Below are 15,835 nucleotides of genomic sequence, written 5' to 3' on the forward strand. Positions count from 1 at the left end.
AAGAACAAGCGAAACAGCAAAATGCAAGCAACATGAAGAAAACGAATGGAGCAATAGAGTGATCGTATTGACTATATAGAGCGCGATGAGGTGCTTTGTTGTGGCGGCCTGAGCGCCAACCAGGTTGACCAAGCCTACATGACTGCCACAACATTACATTGTATGTCGCCAAGTGAAGCTGTGTGGACCACGAGTGATATTCAGGTCTTCATGTATAGATTGATGCTGTTAATAATGTAGTGGCTTCATGAGCAGCGCAATGAGGGATCGGCGCGCTAAGCCCCGCCTCCGCCCTCTCTCCAGCCCGAAAGAGTAAATGACAAGGCTGACAGGCGCTTCACGAGAGAATATGAAGGCCTGCCTCTCACTCCACTTCTTTTATTCAATTACACTGCGAGAATGGCAGGTTCCATCCAAAACATAGTGGCAACTCCGCTACATGCTGTTGCCGAGTCGAACATTGCTCTTGCCCATTTGAACTTTGATTTCTCACTGGTCAAAGTCGAGGCGCCTGCCGAACTTCAACCCGTGGGAAGACAGCTTTCTCAAGCCCGGCGACAGTCTGCGGAAGACGGGTCATTTCATATTCTGGCCCGGCGCCTAGGTGTGCTATTCGATGATGTTCTGCCGGACGTACCACTACTATTGGAGGCGTATGGGACTCGTGCTAGTGAAATAGCCCAAGAGACTTCCCAGAAATTACACCAACCGAGAAACATCGTGGATGGGTTCTTTGGAACTCATCTAGGCATTGATAGCACGACAATATGGGCTAGTGCAACTAGTGGCAGGTCGGTACTTCGCATTCATCTTCTCGCATGTTTTTTGGCCCGCATCTGGACTCATCAGGAAGCAACGGGGGTTTGGAAAGATATTGTAGAACATCGTCAGGCAATGATTAGAAGACAAGCTCAATCATCTGAAATTATGGATAACTACTTGGCGCAATTAGCTGCCGCCCATGAAATCGATGAAGCGCTACTAGCAAGCTGGGATTCCAGTGCTCGAGCCTGGTTACAAATTGCAGACCAAGCGAAGAAGAAAGAGCAGATCCAGGTGCAGTTAATTGTCAACAACCGTTCAGTGGCAGTAAAGGACCAAGAAGCTTCCGATGACCAGCCATCTCCGAAGCCAAACAGCTATGACAGTGTTATGTCTAACTTTAACCGCGCCCTGACTGCGATGGAAAGCTTGATCAAGGGGGAGCCCCAAAGAATAACAGACGCGGGAATCATGCTCGGCTTAACCTCGTGGCATCTCTACCCGGATTTGGTAGTACTTACATCAAGTACAAAGGAGATATCCCAGAAAGATCAACTGGTGAAGGAAGGTGGAATCGTCACTATTGCAATCGCTCCTGAAACTGGCCCGCGTGCAGATGGAGTATATTGGTCTTTGCCACTGGCGAGTCTTCGTTACTACGGCACTGTTACGCGAGAACGATCGACTATGCATGACTCCAGAATCTCAGTGGAGCAACTACAGGCCTTAGCACTTGGTGCTTCTTTGGGCTCCTATGATAATGCAGTTTCTGCTGCAAAATTCATAGGGTCACTCTGGAGACTCTTTCATTATATATACCAACTCAAATTGCATCAGATCGCCGAGAAACCACTGGAGCTTCCCGAGGACTTATCACGGTATAGTGTGGTTGACCTCATCGACGATCGGGAGTCGCTTAGGTCAATCATGAAACTGCTACAACTGATGTTCCCCCTCAGAGATGGCATCGAATTGCTGCTCTCGGATGACTCTGGAGAGAGACAGATCGCAATGCAACTCTTGCGATACGGCACCAACTATGGAAGATCCTGGCTTGGAAACGATGCAAGCTCATTGTCGGTGTTCCTTTGTCTAACCCATCTGCAACCCCTGCTCGGAATGATCGGATACTCTGGTGAACGAATCAATATTCTTCGCACGCTATGCTCCAAGCATCAGCTCAACCCGTCTGAATATGTGATTCGCTTCCGAACTCGGCACAACTCGTGGGCATTCTCGCCTATATTACACAACCATCCCGTAGGTGTTCATGGTGGCATGAAAAGGAAGCGGGATGAATATGAGGCATCAGATGCAGATATTATTGAGTGCGTCGAAGTCCCACCAGGAGAGGACTGGATTTGCATTGGTACGCCAGCGACATCGAGGGAACATGCTGTTCCAACCAGCGCACCTGTTGCCTTCGAGGACATATTTGCAGAGCTTATGGAAGACAATCCGCAGACCAGAGAATCCGTTCTATTTGACTTTGTGTTCGGTGATCATAACCTCGCAGCCGTTTACAGAAGGCGAACCATCCAGTCACCACCAAGTAATAAGCCACTTCCGAACACAGTTCCATTGTCAATGGTCCAAGATCTGCTTGATAAAAATGCTTTGATGCCCGAGAAGGTGGCCGAATACATATTGGACCGGTTCGGGTCGACACAAGCTCTTCATGAGAACTCACTTCTCGCTCTTGGACGGGTAATAGACTACTACAAACACTACTTGCCTCAGGTTACGGTATCTATGAGCGTCATAAAGAGCCCTGTGACCTCGTGGAAATGGGTCCCATCATTGTTGCACCCGCTTGATCTATCAGCCTCTCTCGCCACGCAGCAAGCTCGCGAAGGATCTATTCCTAGCTCCGTTTATTTGAGTTTACTATCTCGAGAACATGCATTTGCAGCAATCCTCCAGTTCGAGTCCGGTATAATCAGCCTGGATACCCCAGACCTTGCAACGGTGTTTGCAATTTCTAGTGGCAACTCACTTTTTATTGCGAAGCAACTACTATACGATCCTACTCCAGCAGATAGAATTGCGCCCTATGCTGTTTCTCATGCCATCGGAAATGTGGGGAAACCGGGCATTGCTATCCTCGTTTCCCCGCCCGAACTGGAGATACGAGAACACACGCTTGAGCGGTGGCGCCTTGTCAACCATCATCCATTTGATGGAAACCCAGTGGGTGGAAGATTTGACGGTACATCGCTGCATTTGTCATTTACTGGATGGGATGGGCCTGTGAGCTTGGATTCAACCAGCTACAGAACCATGGAAGCCTACTATCTTCAAACAACCATCTCCGTCAATGATGGCGGGGAGTGGGTGGGAGATGTGGATATCCTCAAAGGACTGACTGATGTTCAGTTCCTAGCTTATCCTTCTTTCTCAAGAGGATCATGCAATCACGATTCTAGCTTCCAGACAGCCCTATTAAAATCGGCCGGAATGGTGTCTATCGATTGTTGGGAGGAGATTTTGGATCCCCCTGAAGGTGTTCTCGTGCTCCGTTCGACACCGGTAACATCTAATGACTCCAGGAAGTGGCAATGGATGGTTCGATTAGCCGCTATAAGCATGGCGTCTTCCAAGGGATACAAATGCTTCTGTTTACCTCTAGATAGAGACATTTGCTGGACCTGTATTGTCGGACAGATAGGCATTGACGGAGGGAAGCAACTTGTCGTGTGCTAAGTTTGCGACATGATGCATATATAGGCTTTACCGGGAAAAAAAAAATGAATGATGGATGTATCAGGCAACAAACGTGCATTATCGAATGAGCACAAGCAACTCCACACGGTCATGAAACATTTAAATCTGACTCTGCCCATAGACAAGAGTGGGGAGCTTCGAATAGTTCATTGTCAAATATGAAGAACGGCAAACAAGCGAACACCATACACACGATGCTGGGAAAGATGCGTATAATAGCCCAAGTACCACAAATAACAACACCAAAGCCAATGAAGTGTCCGAAAGAACAGCAGAGTGACGAACTTAATTCGTTAACTCCCGGAACCAGACACCATTTATTCAACCGATCGCTCGACCAAGTTATGACTCGTTCTAGGATGCGGATCGATGTACGGAGCAGCCACGCCTTTCAGCCCTATCAACCATGTCAGCATGTAATCACAATATAACATATCCTAATCGCGCTCACCCTTTGAGAAATCAAGTATATCAACCGAGAAAAGTACGCCCATCTCTACCAACCACAACATCATCCGGCACCTTGAAGAAAAAAGATGCCAAATCGGACCCGCCACCCGTGGCGCCCCCCTTACTTGCAATTCCTCTATTCGCCGAGATATCACCGGTCCGGGTGGTCCTGTTCCCACTCTTACTGTAGTGGTGGGCGGTTGCAGTATCGGTCCATGTGGTCACATTCCTACTGCTGTTGTAGTTGGTGGTCGTATTACCGCAGTTCTCCGAAGTCGTGTTGCCACAGTTAGTCGAGGTGGTATTTCCGGTGTTATTGTTCCAAGAAAAGCTGTTGTGGCTTCCACCGTAGGGGGAGCCGCCGTTCCAGGCCCATGGGTTTGGAGTGTCATATCTACCTCGCTTCCAGCTTCTGTGACACATGATGTGGTGAAAAATCTGAGTATTGGGGATGATTCAATTCAGTGTTCAAGTAAGCACGAAGTAGTAAGTGAGAGAGAGGTGAGCTTTGGTTGGAGAAGAATGATCAATGCCTGCCATCTATGTGGCTTTGATTCAATTTATGGCCAGATATCTCATTACATCATTGCAGAGGCCTGGCTGCACAGGTACCTGAGTGGCTACTTTGGTGGCAAGTAGCTGAGGAGTTGGGTACAAGGCGTTCAGGTAACTCCGAAGTAGGGACGCAGATGCCGCAGCGAACTCAGCTTGGTGTACGCACAGCCACAATGAATGTATCCTGGGGGAATAGATATCGTACCAAATGATGCAATAGCACTTCGGAAGTGAACTGCACTGCCCGGCACTTTGAGCTGAATTCGTCCCTAAATCCATCAAATCTTAGAGCAGTACCGCAGAGCACACGAACTTCTCAAGTATAGTTCAATTGACGAATTAGGACAATTGCAGTGTATCTTTGACTGGCAATTCCGTTGCTCTCTTCCGAATACACATCTTTACTCTACAGCAAGTCCGATGAAGAAAGGCGGGCTGGTCCCAATTGACAGGGATGTGCTGGCTAGCTGCATATGTCGAGTCATGCCCTGTTGATCCCTACCGAATGGTCAAAAAGAGCATTAGCTAATATGCATCTCTATGTTGGCTGCAACAGATTAGAAGGCTTGGGTAGTGTTGCATGTTATAATACCAATATGGCGGTGGAAGTGGATCGGATATGTCTGTCCGATACGCCGATCGCTGGGACGATTGGACTACTCCTATTCCACGGCCACTCCGTAGACACGTCCTACACATGCATACGCTAACCATTGCTGCTCGCAAGCTGTCTAACAATGCCCGCGATCTTTCACTATGTTAGGGCAAGCTCATCGATCTGGCAAGATATACCCCGCGGAGAAGGATGAACAAATAGAAGAAAAAAAAAACATAGAGTGTGGCGATTGCTTCTCCACTTCGGTCAAGCTTCAAATCATCTAGCAGCCAATGTGCCGCATCTTGTCGATTCAAAGGGTCTTATTATCCACCGGCTCTCTATATTAACTCGCTCTTTACTCTCACTTACTTTGCGTCTTTCGCTTAAGGAATCAAAATGCTAATCAGACCGGGTATTTCGCCAGAGGTTTCCATCACGTGCAGACTTCGGACAATGTCAAGGGTGGAGATGGTGGCACGCTTGAACTCTGAGTACCCTCATTAGTCAAGAGGCCATGTGGCTAAGCGTGAAGGACACGGGATTTGTATAGCTGGTTCTATCAATGTTCCATGTTCTGGTGGCTATGGCACAATCATACATTAGAATTGTGAAGCAAACCTTATAGAGTGCGACAAAAGCTAGACACTAGTGCATTGTATTGTAGGCTACAATGTTAGCGTATTGGTGATACCATAGGCTAAAGGAACAGGCATGGAGCCTTATTCATATCGGTATATCAGTGGTATGTACTTAGGGTCATGTATGGATTTTCAGTTCGAACGCAGAATTCAGCAGTATAGAACGCTGAGGCGAACACCGAGGCGAACCAGGCTCGGCTGGTCTACAGCGAGACAGTTGCAATATTTGCAACGAGCAGACCCCTCATGGCTGCCTGACTTATGTACAGCGGTAAATCCAGAGACTGGCAGTGAATGCAACCCAGAACCAATAAACGGATGCAATAATTACAAATATAGCATATACGTGCAGGATTAGCCGCAAGATTCGGTGACATATGATGTGACAGGTACTAGCCGGGACTCAGCTGATTCTCAACTCCTGCGTTTGCGGCAGGACAGACAGACTCTCCCCAATCTCAAAATGTGACCTCCTATCAGATGTCGTCATCAAGATCGGGGAGCTGCTAACCCCGAGGGTGATTGCAATGTCGCCGAGTAAATTAAGTGTTACTTTGACGGGTGATCGACCGTCACAAGTAAGCCTTATCTGCAACCCTCCCGAGGACGGCTTCCCGTTCAGCAGCTTCCATTTTGAACTATTGGGGAATGATGGAAGGGTTTACCCTGTCTAGTTTGCTGCTACTTACGGTACGCGTGGCTAAGCTGACACCTCCTGGCTCGCCTTCGCCTTTCGGGTAGGATTTACTTGCTTTCATAATTCCTTCTCCCAGATACTTCGGGAATCAGCTGAATTAACGAAAAAGGACAAGCCTTACTAATAGAGACTAAACTTAGGACTGCGAGGTCTGGAGCATTAACAGAATGTATAAGGCGGCTGATCTCCCAAGCTATGTCACGATCGATCTTCTCTCCATTGTGCTCTTTCCACTTTTCACATACCGCACCACAGAATCATCGCGCCGCTTCCAACCCCCCAACCCCCAACCCCCTCTCCCCTGGTTATCTGAAGTCCTAAGCCATGAATTACCGTATCAAGAAGAAGTTCGGAAAACTTCACACCAAACAGTGTAAAGCACTCGCAAAACATGGTGGCAGGTGTAAGAAGCGCGCAAAGAGTTCCGGCTCATATTGCCAACATCACAAACACCTTATGCTGGAAAAGGATAAAGATCTCCCCCCACGCCTAATCGAAAGTCAAAATGAGGGAGGTCCTACATTAGTGGTGCACGATATCACACCAGATGAAATGGATATGTCTGACAGCACTGTATCGAGCGTTCCACTTGAAACGAACTCTGAAGATGATGCGCCAATGCGGGGTACGCCAAACTCGGATGCCGAGCCATCATCAGCCAACCCTGACCAAGATGGCTCTCAACGACAAGATTCAGTGACCGAAGAAGTTAGTACCACGAAGCCGGCCGGACTCACTGAGGGCAATGACAATACTGGCGCAAACTCATACCCGCTAAGGAGTCTCGACTCTCCACCCGAGGTTGACTTCGCGGAAAAGGAGGCTAAACGAAGTAACAACGAAAACCCTGGCTTCTATTCGTCAATCAATCAAAACAGTGGGAACACGATGAATATGAACTGCGGGAACACGATGCAACAGAATTGCGGAAATACCACCACGAATAACGATTCCTCACGAAATATTCGCGTGAGTATATGGCCGTGTGCTACTTGTTGTTTATTAGGATATATACTAACAGATTCACTCAGGTGGCTCGACAATATAAAACCGTCATCATCAATAAGTACGGCGGGTTCTTCAAGGAGGATGACCCGATTATCGAACAGCTGGTGCGAAAGGCAGCAGCTGAGATGAGGAATTTTATTCAACAATACAATGTGCCTGCTGGCAAAGAAACGGCCATGGTGGAACTGGCATTATTTGATATGGTTGTTGTCTGTGGTGAGTTTATTGACAATGCAGGGAAGGCTCGACCAATACCACTTCTGATGAACTAACATCCTTTGCGTGTTCTAGATAATAGTCTCTCTATGTATAAGTACAAGAAGGCCATGCAAAGGACATTGCGAGAACTTGTCAAGATCTCTTCTCTTCTCTTGCCAAAAGGAATTACGATCCAGTTTCTCAATACCAACGGCGACAAAAAGGATCTGTACGAGAACATCAATACGGGCGATAAAGTGGACAATATATTCAAGGATGCTAGTTTCCTCGATATCAAGAGAGTGGTTTGGAGCTCTCCAGAGATAGGCGACGTTGTCAATCGGGATATTGTCCATCCTATGATTATCAGGAAAGCCCGTGCAGGGGAGCTTAAGCGGCCGGTGATAACTATAATGCTTACTGACGCCGAGGTGAGGAAATCCCAATCTACAATAAGTCGATAAGGCTGTTGATATCTGTGCTGACAAGATCCGTAACCAAAATAATAGATACGTTCAGCTCAAGGCCGGCAGACACTAAAATCAACCATCCGCTCTTGTAAAAATGCACCTGAACTGAAGGAGTATGGTAACAACGCAGCACTCTTTGTTCTCTCTCGAGTCGGCAAGAGCAAAGAGGGAAAGGACTTCGCCAGCGAGCTGGAGAGGGATAGTTCAATTAATGATATCCTACACTGTTCTACAGACAGTCTGAATAAGTGGGAGGCAGACTGTCTGAAGATGGGCAACGAGACAAGGTTTACAGGCAAGGTGAGTACATTTGCACCCTTTCCAGTCTTCTACGCATCAGACACTGATTGCACACAGCTCATTGAGCTTTTTCTTACTGCATTGGACCGCAATGGAACTGCCTGATCGGGATCAACTTCCCCACATCATTCCACCAAAACCAATGCAGTTGATTTCAGACAATTTCTTTGGATTTTCCAGAAGTGTATAACACTTTCTTTCTTGAGAACCTTTCGTTCTTAATACAATCTACCAAGTATGATATTCAAGAAATTATATAAGGTGCGATTATAAAGCAATGCAATGAATCGGGAGAAACGAAAGTGTAGTGAGAGTGTGGTAAGAGACAAGTAAACCTGTAATACAGAGCAATATAAAGGATATAAATACTGCTGAATAACTGGATCTTCCTTATTTTATGGCCATAGATACATTCATGATTCATGTCTAATAGCTGATATTCTTCGCCACATCATTCCAACCAAAACCAATGCAGTTTATCTCAGACAGTTTAAAAACCCAGTATCAAATCTAACCCCAATACCTCAACCTATTTTGCTCTCTCTACCATACCCTGCAACATCGCCACATCCATCGTATACAAATCCGACCCATCATCAGCCAAAAACACCGAAGGTCCTCTGCTAACCATCAAAAGCTCCGTTTCATGCTCAAACGGGAGAGGATCATGAACGGCTCCCTTGCTCTCCGAAACGTAATCCCCCTGAGCAAACGCGCCTGTCTGAGGGTGGGCGCCACTTCCTTTGAGAACGTAAATTTCGGCACTCTCAACATGCCGATGGCGAGGAAGGAGTCCACCGGGTTCGGCGCGGACCATGATTGTGTATTCTCCGGTCTCGGGAACTAGCTTGACGATTTTGATGAATACACTCGGGGCAAGCGGAAGCCATTCCAGGCTGTCGCAGTGGACCGTGAACCCTGCGTCGTTCTCTGAGTGCATGTTGGGCGATGATGGGCTGTTCACTTTTTGTAGGGTGGTGGTGTTGGCTTGCTTCGGCTTTGGGATTGGTTAGTCGCTTGTATGTGAGGGTTGGAATTTTCGGGGAGTATTGGGTGCGTACTTGAGGGTTTTGAATGGTAGTATTGTGTCCAGGTAATCTTTAAATTATTTTTGTTAATTATCTTATGAATGTGAGATATAGATTTGTGATGATGGACAAGGTAAAGTGGAGCTAAACTTAATATAGAATAGCCGACTACCCGAGCCACCGGAATCCCGAACGAAAGAAGACAGAGTCCGAATGCCAGTCGAGACGTCCGCTGTGATCCCGGCTGACTGATTCCGCCCCGCCCCCTATCCCCGGGAGAGAAGAAGAAATGGAAACCTCCATTCATATTTCAAAAGGGTCCATACTACTACTAAGCCAACCCGCTGGAATCTGGCTATTGAAAAGCTGCCACATCAGCCAGTCGGCTGAGGCGTCCAATTCCGAGTTCGGTATCGGTTCATCATTTAGCCCGAAATTGCTATCGAAGGAGGCGCTCGGAGGAATGCCATCCATAGTGACAGGTTCCATTACTTGATTCGGGGACGATGCACGGAGGTTTGATGATATATTTTCTGGGCCAGAAGCCCCTTCTTGGAACAGCGGTTCGCAGAGATCTTCCAACGACTGGAGAAGGTTTAAACGTTTTCCAAGGTGTGGATCTTGCTTGAACTGTGACAAACTCTGCGTTATTTGTTGAAGCAGTTTGAAATCGTCATGATCTAAAGTTCCGATGATATTGCAGATGACCACAAAGAAGGCGCTTAGTGGGTAGAAGAACAAAGTCCTGTTCAATAGTCAGCAAATGAAATTGAATATGTCCAGGAATTTCAACGAACCATGTCAAGAATGATGGATATGGCTCTTCAAATCCCGGCATTTCCTCCGCATGCTGCTGGATAAAGTGAAATGCTCCAAGTGACTGTCTGGCATGTACGAGACATTCCCTGTGTATCACTGGACTAAACGAGTTTTTCAAGCGTGTTCGGTCGATCTCGACCATAATCGCGTAGTAGCAGAAGTCGACCGCAACCCAATCATGTTGTACCATTTTCGGGAGGGATGCACGATTCTAAATGGAGCGTTGTCAGGGGTGGAAGCAACTATATGTGGTCCCGGTACACGTACCGATGGCATTTCTCGAAGAATGCTCTGCATCCTGGACTCAAGGAGCTGACAGGTCTCCAAAGCCTGGCTATCCGGAGTATTCCTCGTGTCGGAAGATACTGCATGTAATTTCCCCTGAACCTGTGCGAGGTCAAGCAGGACACGTAAAAGAGTATCATATGGCGAACATGGGTCTAATACAATGAGATCCGTCGGGGATACATCAAGATCAGGCAATGACGGAGGGCGACTGAGAAGGGAACTTAACGTCCGATCCAGATAGTAGCACCAGTATACCGCACTATATACCTCTAACTCCGAGTCTGAGCGCGCTGGTACCCTGCGGATCTTGTGGTAGTTAAGAGATGCAATCTGTCGGGCAGCATAAGAGGTAAGGACCCAACATTGGTTCAGCCTCCCCAGGTGCTGCATAAGCAATGCCTACAGATACGATGTCAATGAGGGAGTCTTCGCCAGAGATGTCTGCGACTCAGGGACTTACACTCGAGAGTAGAGCTTGTATGGTCGAGAGGTCTGGCTGTTTGAGTATGCTCAGGTTCTCAATGCTCCGAATTGTCGCTGCGATGTAAGTCGACCTAGATTGGGACAGCTGTGATTTCAGGAGCGGGCTGCGCACGGTTCGTGACACCTGATATATATGAAATATTGCTTTCACATATATGCAAATGCTATACTGATGGAGACGTTGACCTTGTAGCCGAGGCTCACTTCGTAACAAGGCTGTAGCCATTTCTTCATATGTTTTGCGCGAGATGTGATCCGGCCACTGAATGCACATCGATTCCGGCGGCCCTAATTTCATCAACTATGATCAAGACATAACAATGCAAGAAACTCATACCTTGTAGGAGCATAAACAACAGCTCTCGAGGGGGTGCATCAGGAATCGAAAGGGCGGGATCGTTAGGCTGAAACTCTTCCATGATTTCGTCCGAATGTTGAGGCTCACTCTCTGCAATTTGGCTCACGAGTTGGAGAGCAGAGCGAAGTATGGATTGTCTCCCACGGTCGACATGCCTTGAGTCATTTAATTCCAGTTGGATTATGTTTTTCGCCTGTATTGCATGATAATTGGGGCCCTCGACGCTGGGTGTCGAGTGCGTAGGCGTGGTTAAGGATCGCTCCCTTGAGTCCAGAACTTGGTCGTTAGGCTGGCTGTGCTCTATAGCGGTACTTCTATTCACGTTTCTTTCCGCTGCCCTACGGCCTGATTGCCGGTTGCTTCTGTAGTTGTTCAGCGCACAGAACCCAGAAAGACGACTGCGACAAGCTGTCACACTTTACCTTTGTGTCTGTGGCGGCTGTCTTTCAAACGTTACTATGTTTTCTTGGGGCCTTAGGGTGCTGCCGTTCATTATCAGTTACTTCGTATGTATAGATTACCCTTCAGCATGACATGAATGACAGCAAACCTTTGGTTTCTCTTCTTAGCTGGCCGTCCGCGCCGCCGGCGTTCGCATTCCACACCGGCATCTGCACAATTGGCACAGTGCGCTCGACGATCACACTTTATCTGTTACATTGTACTGTTGTCAGATTCAATAGGTGGTTTAAGCCTGGTATTCACGGTATTGCAACCTTCTTCGCATGACATAGGTCACACTGTTTGCTCTGATTAGCGTCTACAGCTTTCCCTGAGTATTCCGGCCTATGGGGGTGAGCAGAACATACCGCGGGCAGAATATCCCCAGTGACTGTGAGATCTTCCGGCATTGGCAGCAAGCTTTACCGGAAGTTCTGATGTTCTCATGACCGACTGCAAATATCCTGAAGCTATAGTTGCAAGAAATGCTGAGTGTCGAGCGTGCGGAGCGGGAAGGGAGGGGAAAATCAACTACCCGGCCGGCTTGCTGACTGAGCATTCCAATCGCAACCACCAAAAAAGCAAACTCCTAGCCACATACTCCCTAGTACTATATCATGAGATTTCAGCCTTTTTCAATCCAATTTCTAACAAGTACATAGTGCGGAGCTAATTAAAAAGCTCTGTGGGCTGTTGCTTTTTCCAAAATGGTAACAAGATGTTTCGATGCCACGTTTGATTCCCTACTGTGTAGTTGCGCAAAATTCGGTCTCTGGTCTGTTCTATCTGGACATATGGTGCTAATAATACATAGGGGAAATTGATCTGCGCTCCCGAACTACCAGGGGACGTCCTGGCCTTTATAGGCCTCCCACCCTGGGACATGAATATTTTTGAACCGGCCATTGTCCACACGGTCTGCGGACATAGCGATGTTTAAGACCGCCTCTGCACCTTGAGGCACGGTCAGGTCGGCATGCTTCCCACCCATGTCACTTTGCAGCCACTTTTAAGTGTCATTAGCTTCTCTGGTATTGATTTCCCAGTAGATCGGCAAGTGAGAACTTACTCCAGGGCTGACTGCGAGGAAAATAAATCCTTCATCTTGGTATGACAGCGCGTATTGGACCGTTAAGGCGTTCAGTGCTGCTTTGCTGATCTTGTATGCCGGGCAAGGAGCGTATGATACTTCGCGCGCACTGGTAATCGAGCCATATGCACTCGAACTGTTTAAAAAGCTGTAAGCACCTGGTCGAAAATATACCTATCTCATTGCATCTTATGCTTACATATTGATGATCTTCTTGACCTTGCTGTTCTGCATCAAGGGAAGATAGTGGCGAAGGACGTTGTGTGTTCCAGTTACATTCACTGACAACTGGTAGTCGAGGTCGGACCTATTAGGTTGAGGTCAGTCTCGGAAATGCTCCCAAAAAAATGGATCCACTAGGCTACTTACATTGACGCTAGTTTTCCATGTGTCTCACTATGAACTCCAGCGCAATTAATCAACATGTCCAGACTGTTTTCGTTTAACGCTGATCTGACTTGCTCGGCTGATTCAGCGATCATTGACTCCTCAGAAATATCCAAAGCAACAAAGACAATGCACCCATTGGACTGAGCGATAAGTTCTGTAAGTTTCGGGCTGCATTTCCGCGCCGTTGCAATAACCAACCCTCCTTCGAGGCAGGCTCGGGCAGATAGCTGCCTCACTAACTCTAAGCCTAAGCCGCGGGAACTGCCAGTAACGAGAAAGTTCGACATCTTGGAAGGTAGCGTCTGTATGACGTTCGATCAGTGAATCTTATTTCAAGAAGCGCAAGGCATCAAATTCTGTAGCAGATTTTATGGAATTAAAAATGAGCGTACAGCGAAATGTCTTGCCCCCTCGCCTTGGAGATCTTCGTCGCCAACGGTCCGGTCTTCCGAACTGGAAGGGTAATTGGTAACTAATCTGCGGGCCCACTTTCCCGATGTGTTCGGTCTTCCCTTCACAAATGTACCATATCCGACAACAACGTCAAACCACGGCGGTCTGGCCGAAGAAGCCTGTTATTGCAAGACCTGAAATGTAAAATCAAACGAAAAGAGCAGGCTCTCCTGAAGGTGAATGCAGATCTTCAGCGCTCTAGTATGACGCAAATTCAAGGAACAATGCTCTTTCGGCCGCGGACCTACCACAGATATATAACCGCCACAGCGGGGTACATATTGCATACTACTACACAAGTCCATTTCGCAGAAGTCCGATTCACCAATTGATTGAAACCAAGCACACCCTCAATATGGCCGAACCATGCACCGTGCAGAATCATCTCAAGATGCTGGAATCATTCCTGCATCCAGGTGAAATAATTCGTCCTACTTCCCCAGATTACCAATCGAGAATTGAGACCTGGGCTGCCCAAAAACAACTGAATCCTCACATTGTTCTTCGACCCACATCTGTTAACTCTTTGAGCAAGGCAATCGCCTACCTTTACTCCACCAATCTGGACTTTGCTATATACGGCCATGGGTTCATGTCCGCATCCGCAAGCGATGTGTTGGTGAATATGTCGGCGTTCGATGGCTTTCACCTCGATAGAGATTCGGAACTCGCTACGATCGGAGCTGGACAGACATGGTCAGATGTCTATCAGAAGCTGAGTGAAGTCGCACCGGAATATGGAAGTGAGGATTCTACCTTCAATCTTCCAGATCACGTATTCTATGGGCGGATACTGACACAAAACTAATGCAGTCGTGGGAGCCCGCACCCCTTGTGTGGGCGTTGCAGGCACTATCATCAGCGGTGGCTTTTCATGGCTTTCCAGAGAGTACTCGTGTGTCTCAGACCCAGCGAATATGCTGGATGCAAAAGTTGTGAAGTATGATGGCTCGGTTGTTTGGGCATCCTCGGAGCCAGATCTTTTGTGGGCATTACGTGGCGGCGGAGGTGGCTTTGGCGGTGAGCAATACAAAGTCTTTTATATTTGGAATAAACAGTTACTAACGCGCAAAATGTAGTCGTCGTTGAGGTTGTGCTACGAGTGTTCCCTTATCCCCAGAATATTTGGGCTGGCCCGATTCTGATACCGCGAGAGCAGCTCGAGGTAACAGCAGACGAAATTGCCAAGTTTGTTTCTCGACCTCTTGATCCGAAGATCTCCATGTTTTTATACGTCGTGAAGAAGCGGCTGCTAAAGTCCATCGGGGCGGACTCAGATATGTTGGTACTTCATGCTTTTGATGCCTGCGGGGAAGCGCATGGTCGGGCCAACTTCCAGTGGGCACTAAGCATCCCCGGAGCTATTGACCATACCAAGGTCACCACCTTTGCTGGTGTTGCAGATTTACAGGGTAAGGCCACAAGCTTGAAAGTGCTGGTAAATGTATGCTCATTATTAGACAAGATAAGGTGCATATTGCCAAAGGCACCATGAAGCAGTTCTGGTCGCCGTTGCTTCTACGAGAACTTTCAAAGGACACCATCATCAACGCTGTTCAGTGGTCTGAAGATATCGGAAGACTGGACGAATCGCTCGGTGACTGCACCTATTTGATCTTTGAGCTGCTGTGTTCGGTAAGTCACAGGAACCGATAAATCCGCAGGAAAATACTTCAATCTTACATACTGAATGCTCCAGCGCGACCCCCCGGGAGGAGTAGCCAGCTGCGCCTGGCCACGACCTCAAGGGGTCAAGCATATCTTGCTTATGGGTCCCGGATGTCCGGCTGATGCAGGACGTGACCACGAAGATCTGGTACGAGATCTTGCTATCAAGGCAGGCTCCACCGTCTTGGGGGAGAATGCAGATCTGCATTACCTTCCTAATGGGTATGAAAAGTTCTATGACGCGAGAAAGGTAAGTCTGAAGACACAATAATCGTCTGACCTGCTGCTCATTCGGGAACTAGATTTGGGGACCACATTTCGCTCAGTTGCAAGATTTGAGAACAAGATATGACCCGCTGGGCAGATTCAAGGGGGCAGTTACTCACTCTCATAAATAACTCACTAGTCAACTATGTT

At 47.7% G+C, this 15,835-nt stretch overlaps 6 protein-coding genes across 6 annotated transcripts; 3 read left to right on the forward strand and 3 right to left on the reverse strand.

The window, feature by feature from the left end:
• Window positions 1–399: 399 nt before the first annotated feature.
• AKAW2_80511S (uncharacterized protein) lies at window positions 400–3,465 on the forward strand (the record flags this gene model as incomplete). Its single annotated transcript, XM_041681539.1, has 1 exon — window positions 400–3,465. The coding sequence occupies one exon, from the start codon at window positions 400–402 to the stop codon at window positions 3,463–3,465; it is 3,066 nt and encodes a 1,021-aa protein (XP_041548472.1).
• Window positions 3,466–6,748: 3,283 nt separating this feature from the next.
• AKAW2_80512S (uncharacterized protein) lies at window positions 6,749–8,505 on the forward strand (the record flags this gene model as incomplete). Its single annotated transcript, XM_041681540.1, has 5 exons — window positions 6,749–7,393; window positions 7,456–7,648; window positions 7,724–8,061; window positions 8,140–8,400; window positions 8,458–8,505. 5 exons carry the CDS (start codon window positions 6,749–6,751, stop codon window positions 8,503–8,505), a joined length of 1,485 nt encoding a protein of 494 aa, XP_041548473.1.
• Window positions 8,506–8,929: 424 nt separating this feature from the next.
• Window positions 8,930–9,340, reverse strand: AKAW2_80513A (uncharacterized protein; the record flags this gene model as incomplete). Its single annotated transcript, XM_041681541.1, has 1 exon — window positions 8,930–9,340. The coding sequence occupies one exon, from the start codon at window positions 9,338–9,340 to the stop codon at window positions 8,930–8,932; it is 411 nt and encodes a 136-aa protein (XP_041548474.1).
• A 391-nt stretch (window positions 9,341–9,731) lies between these two features.
• AKAW2_80514A (fungal specific transcription factor domain-containing protein) lies at window positions 9,732–11,437 on the reverse strand (the record flags this gene model as incomplete). The annotated part of the gene is made up of 5 exons (XM_041681542.1): window positions 9,732–10,173; window positions 10,226–10,458; window positions 10,515–10,934; window positions 10,996–11,306; window positions 11,356–11,437. 5 exons carry the CDS (start codon window positions 11,435–11,437, stop codon window positions 9,732–9,734), a joined length of 1,488 nt encoding a protein of 495 aa, XP_041548475.1.
• Window positions 11,438–12,655: 1,218 nt separating this feature from the next.
• AKAW2_80516A (SDR family oxidoreductase) lies at window positions 12,656–13,584 on the reverse strand (the record flags this gene model as incomplete). Its single annotated transcript, XM_041681543.1, has 4 exons — window positions 12,656–12,823; window positions 12,887–13,043; window positions 13,107–13,214; window positions 13,277–13,584. 4 exons carry the CDS (start codon window positions 13,582–13,584, stop codon window positions 12,656–12,658), a joined length of 741 nt encoding a protein of 246 aa, XP_041548476.1.
• Window positions 13,585–14,105: 521 nt separating this feature from the next.
• Window positions 14,106–15,816, forward strand: AKAW2_80515S (FAD-binding oxidoreductase; the record flags this gene model as incomplete). The annotated part of the gene is made up of 6 exons (XM_041681545.1): window positions 14,106–14,493; window positions 14,564–14,770; window positions 14,830–15,162; window positions 15,216–15,385; window positions 15,450–15,668; window positions 15,721–15,816. The coding sequence occupies 6 exons, from the start codon at window positions 14,106–14,108 to the stop codon at window positions 15,814–15,816; spliced, it is 1,413 nt and encodes a 470-aa protein (XP_041548477.1).
• Between the last annotated feature and the right edge of the window lie 19 nt (window positions 15,817–15,835).

This window comes from Aspergillus luchuensis, chromosome 8 (genome assembly GCF_016861625.1).
Source record: "Aspergillus luchuensis IFO 4308 DNA, chromosome 8, nearly complete sequence".
Taxonomy (NCBI): domain Eukaryota; kingdom Fungi; phylum Ascomycota; class Eurotiomycetes; order Eurotiales; family Aspergillaceae; genus Aspergillus; species Aspergillus luchuensis.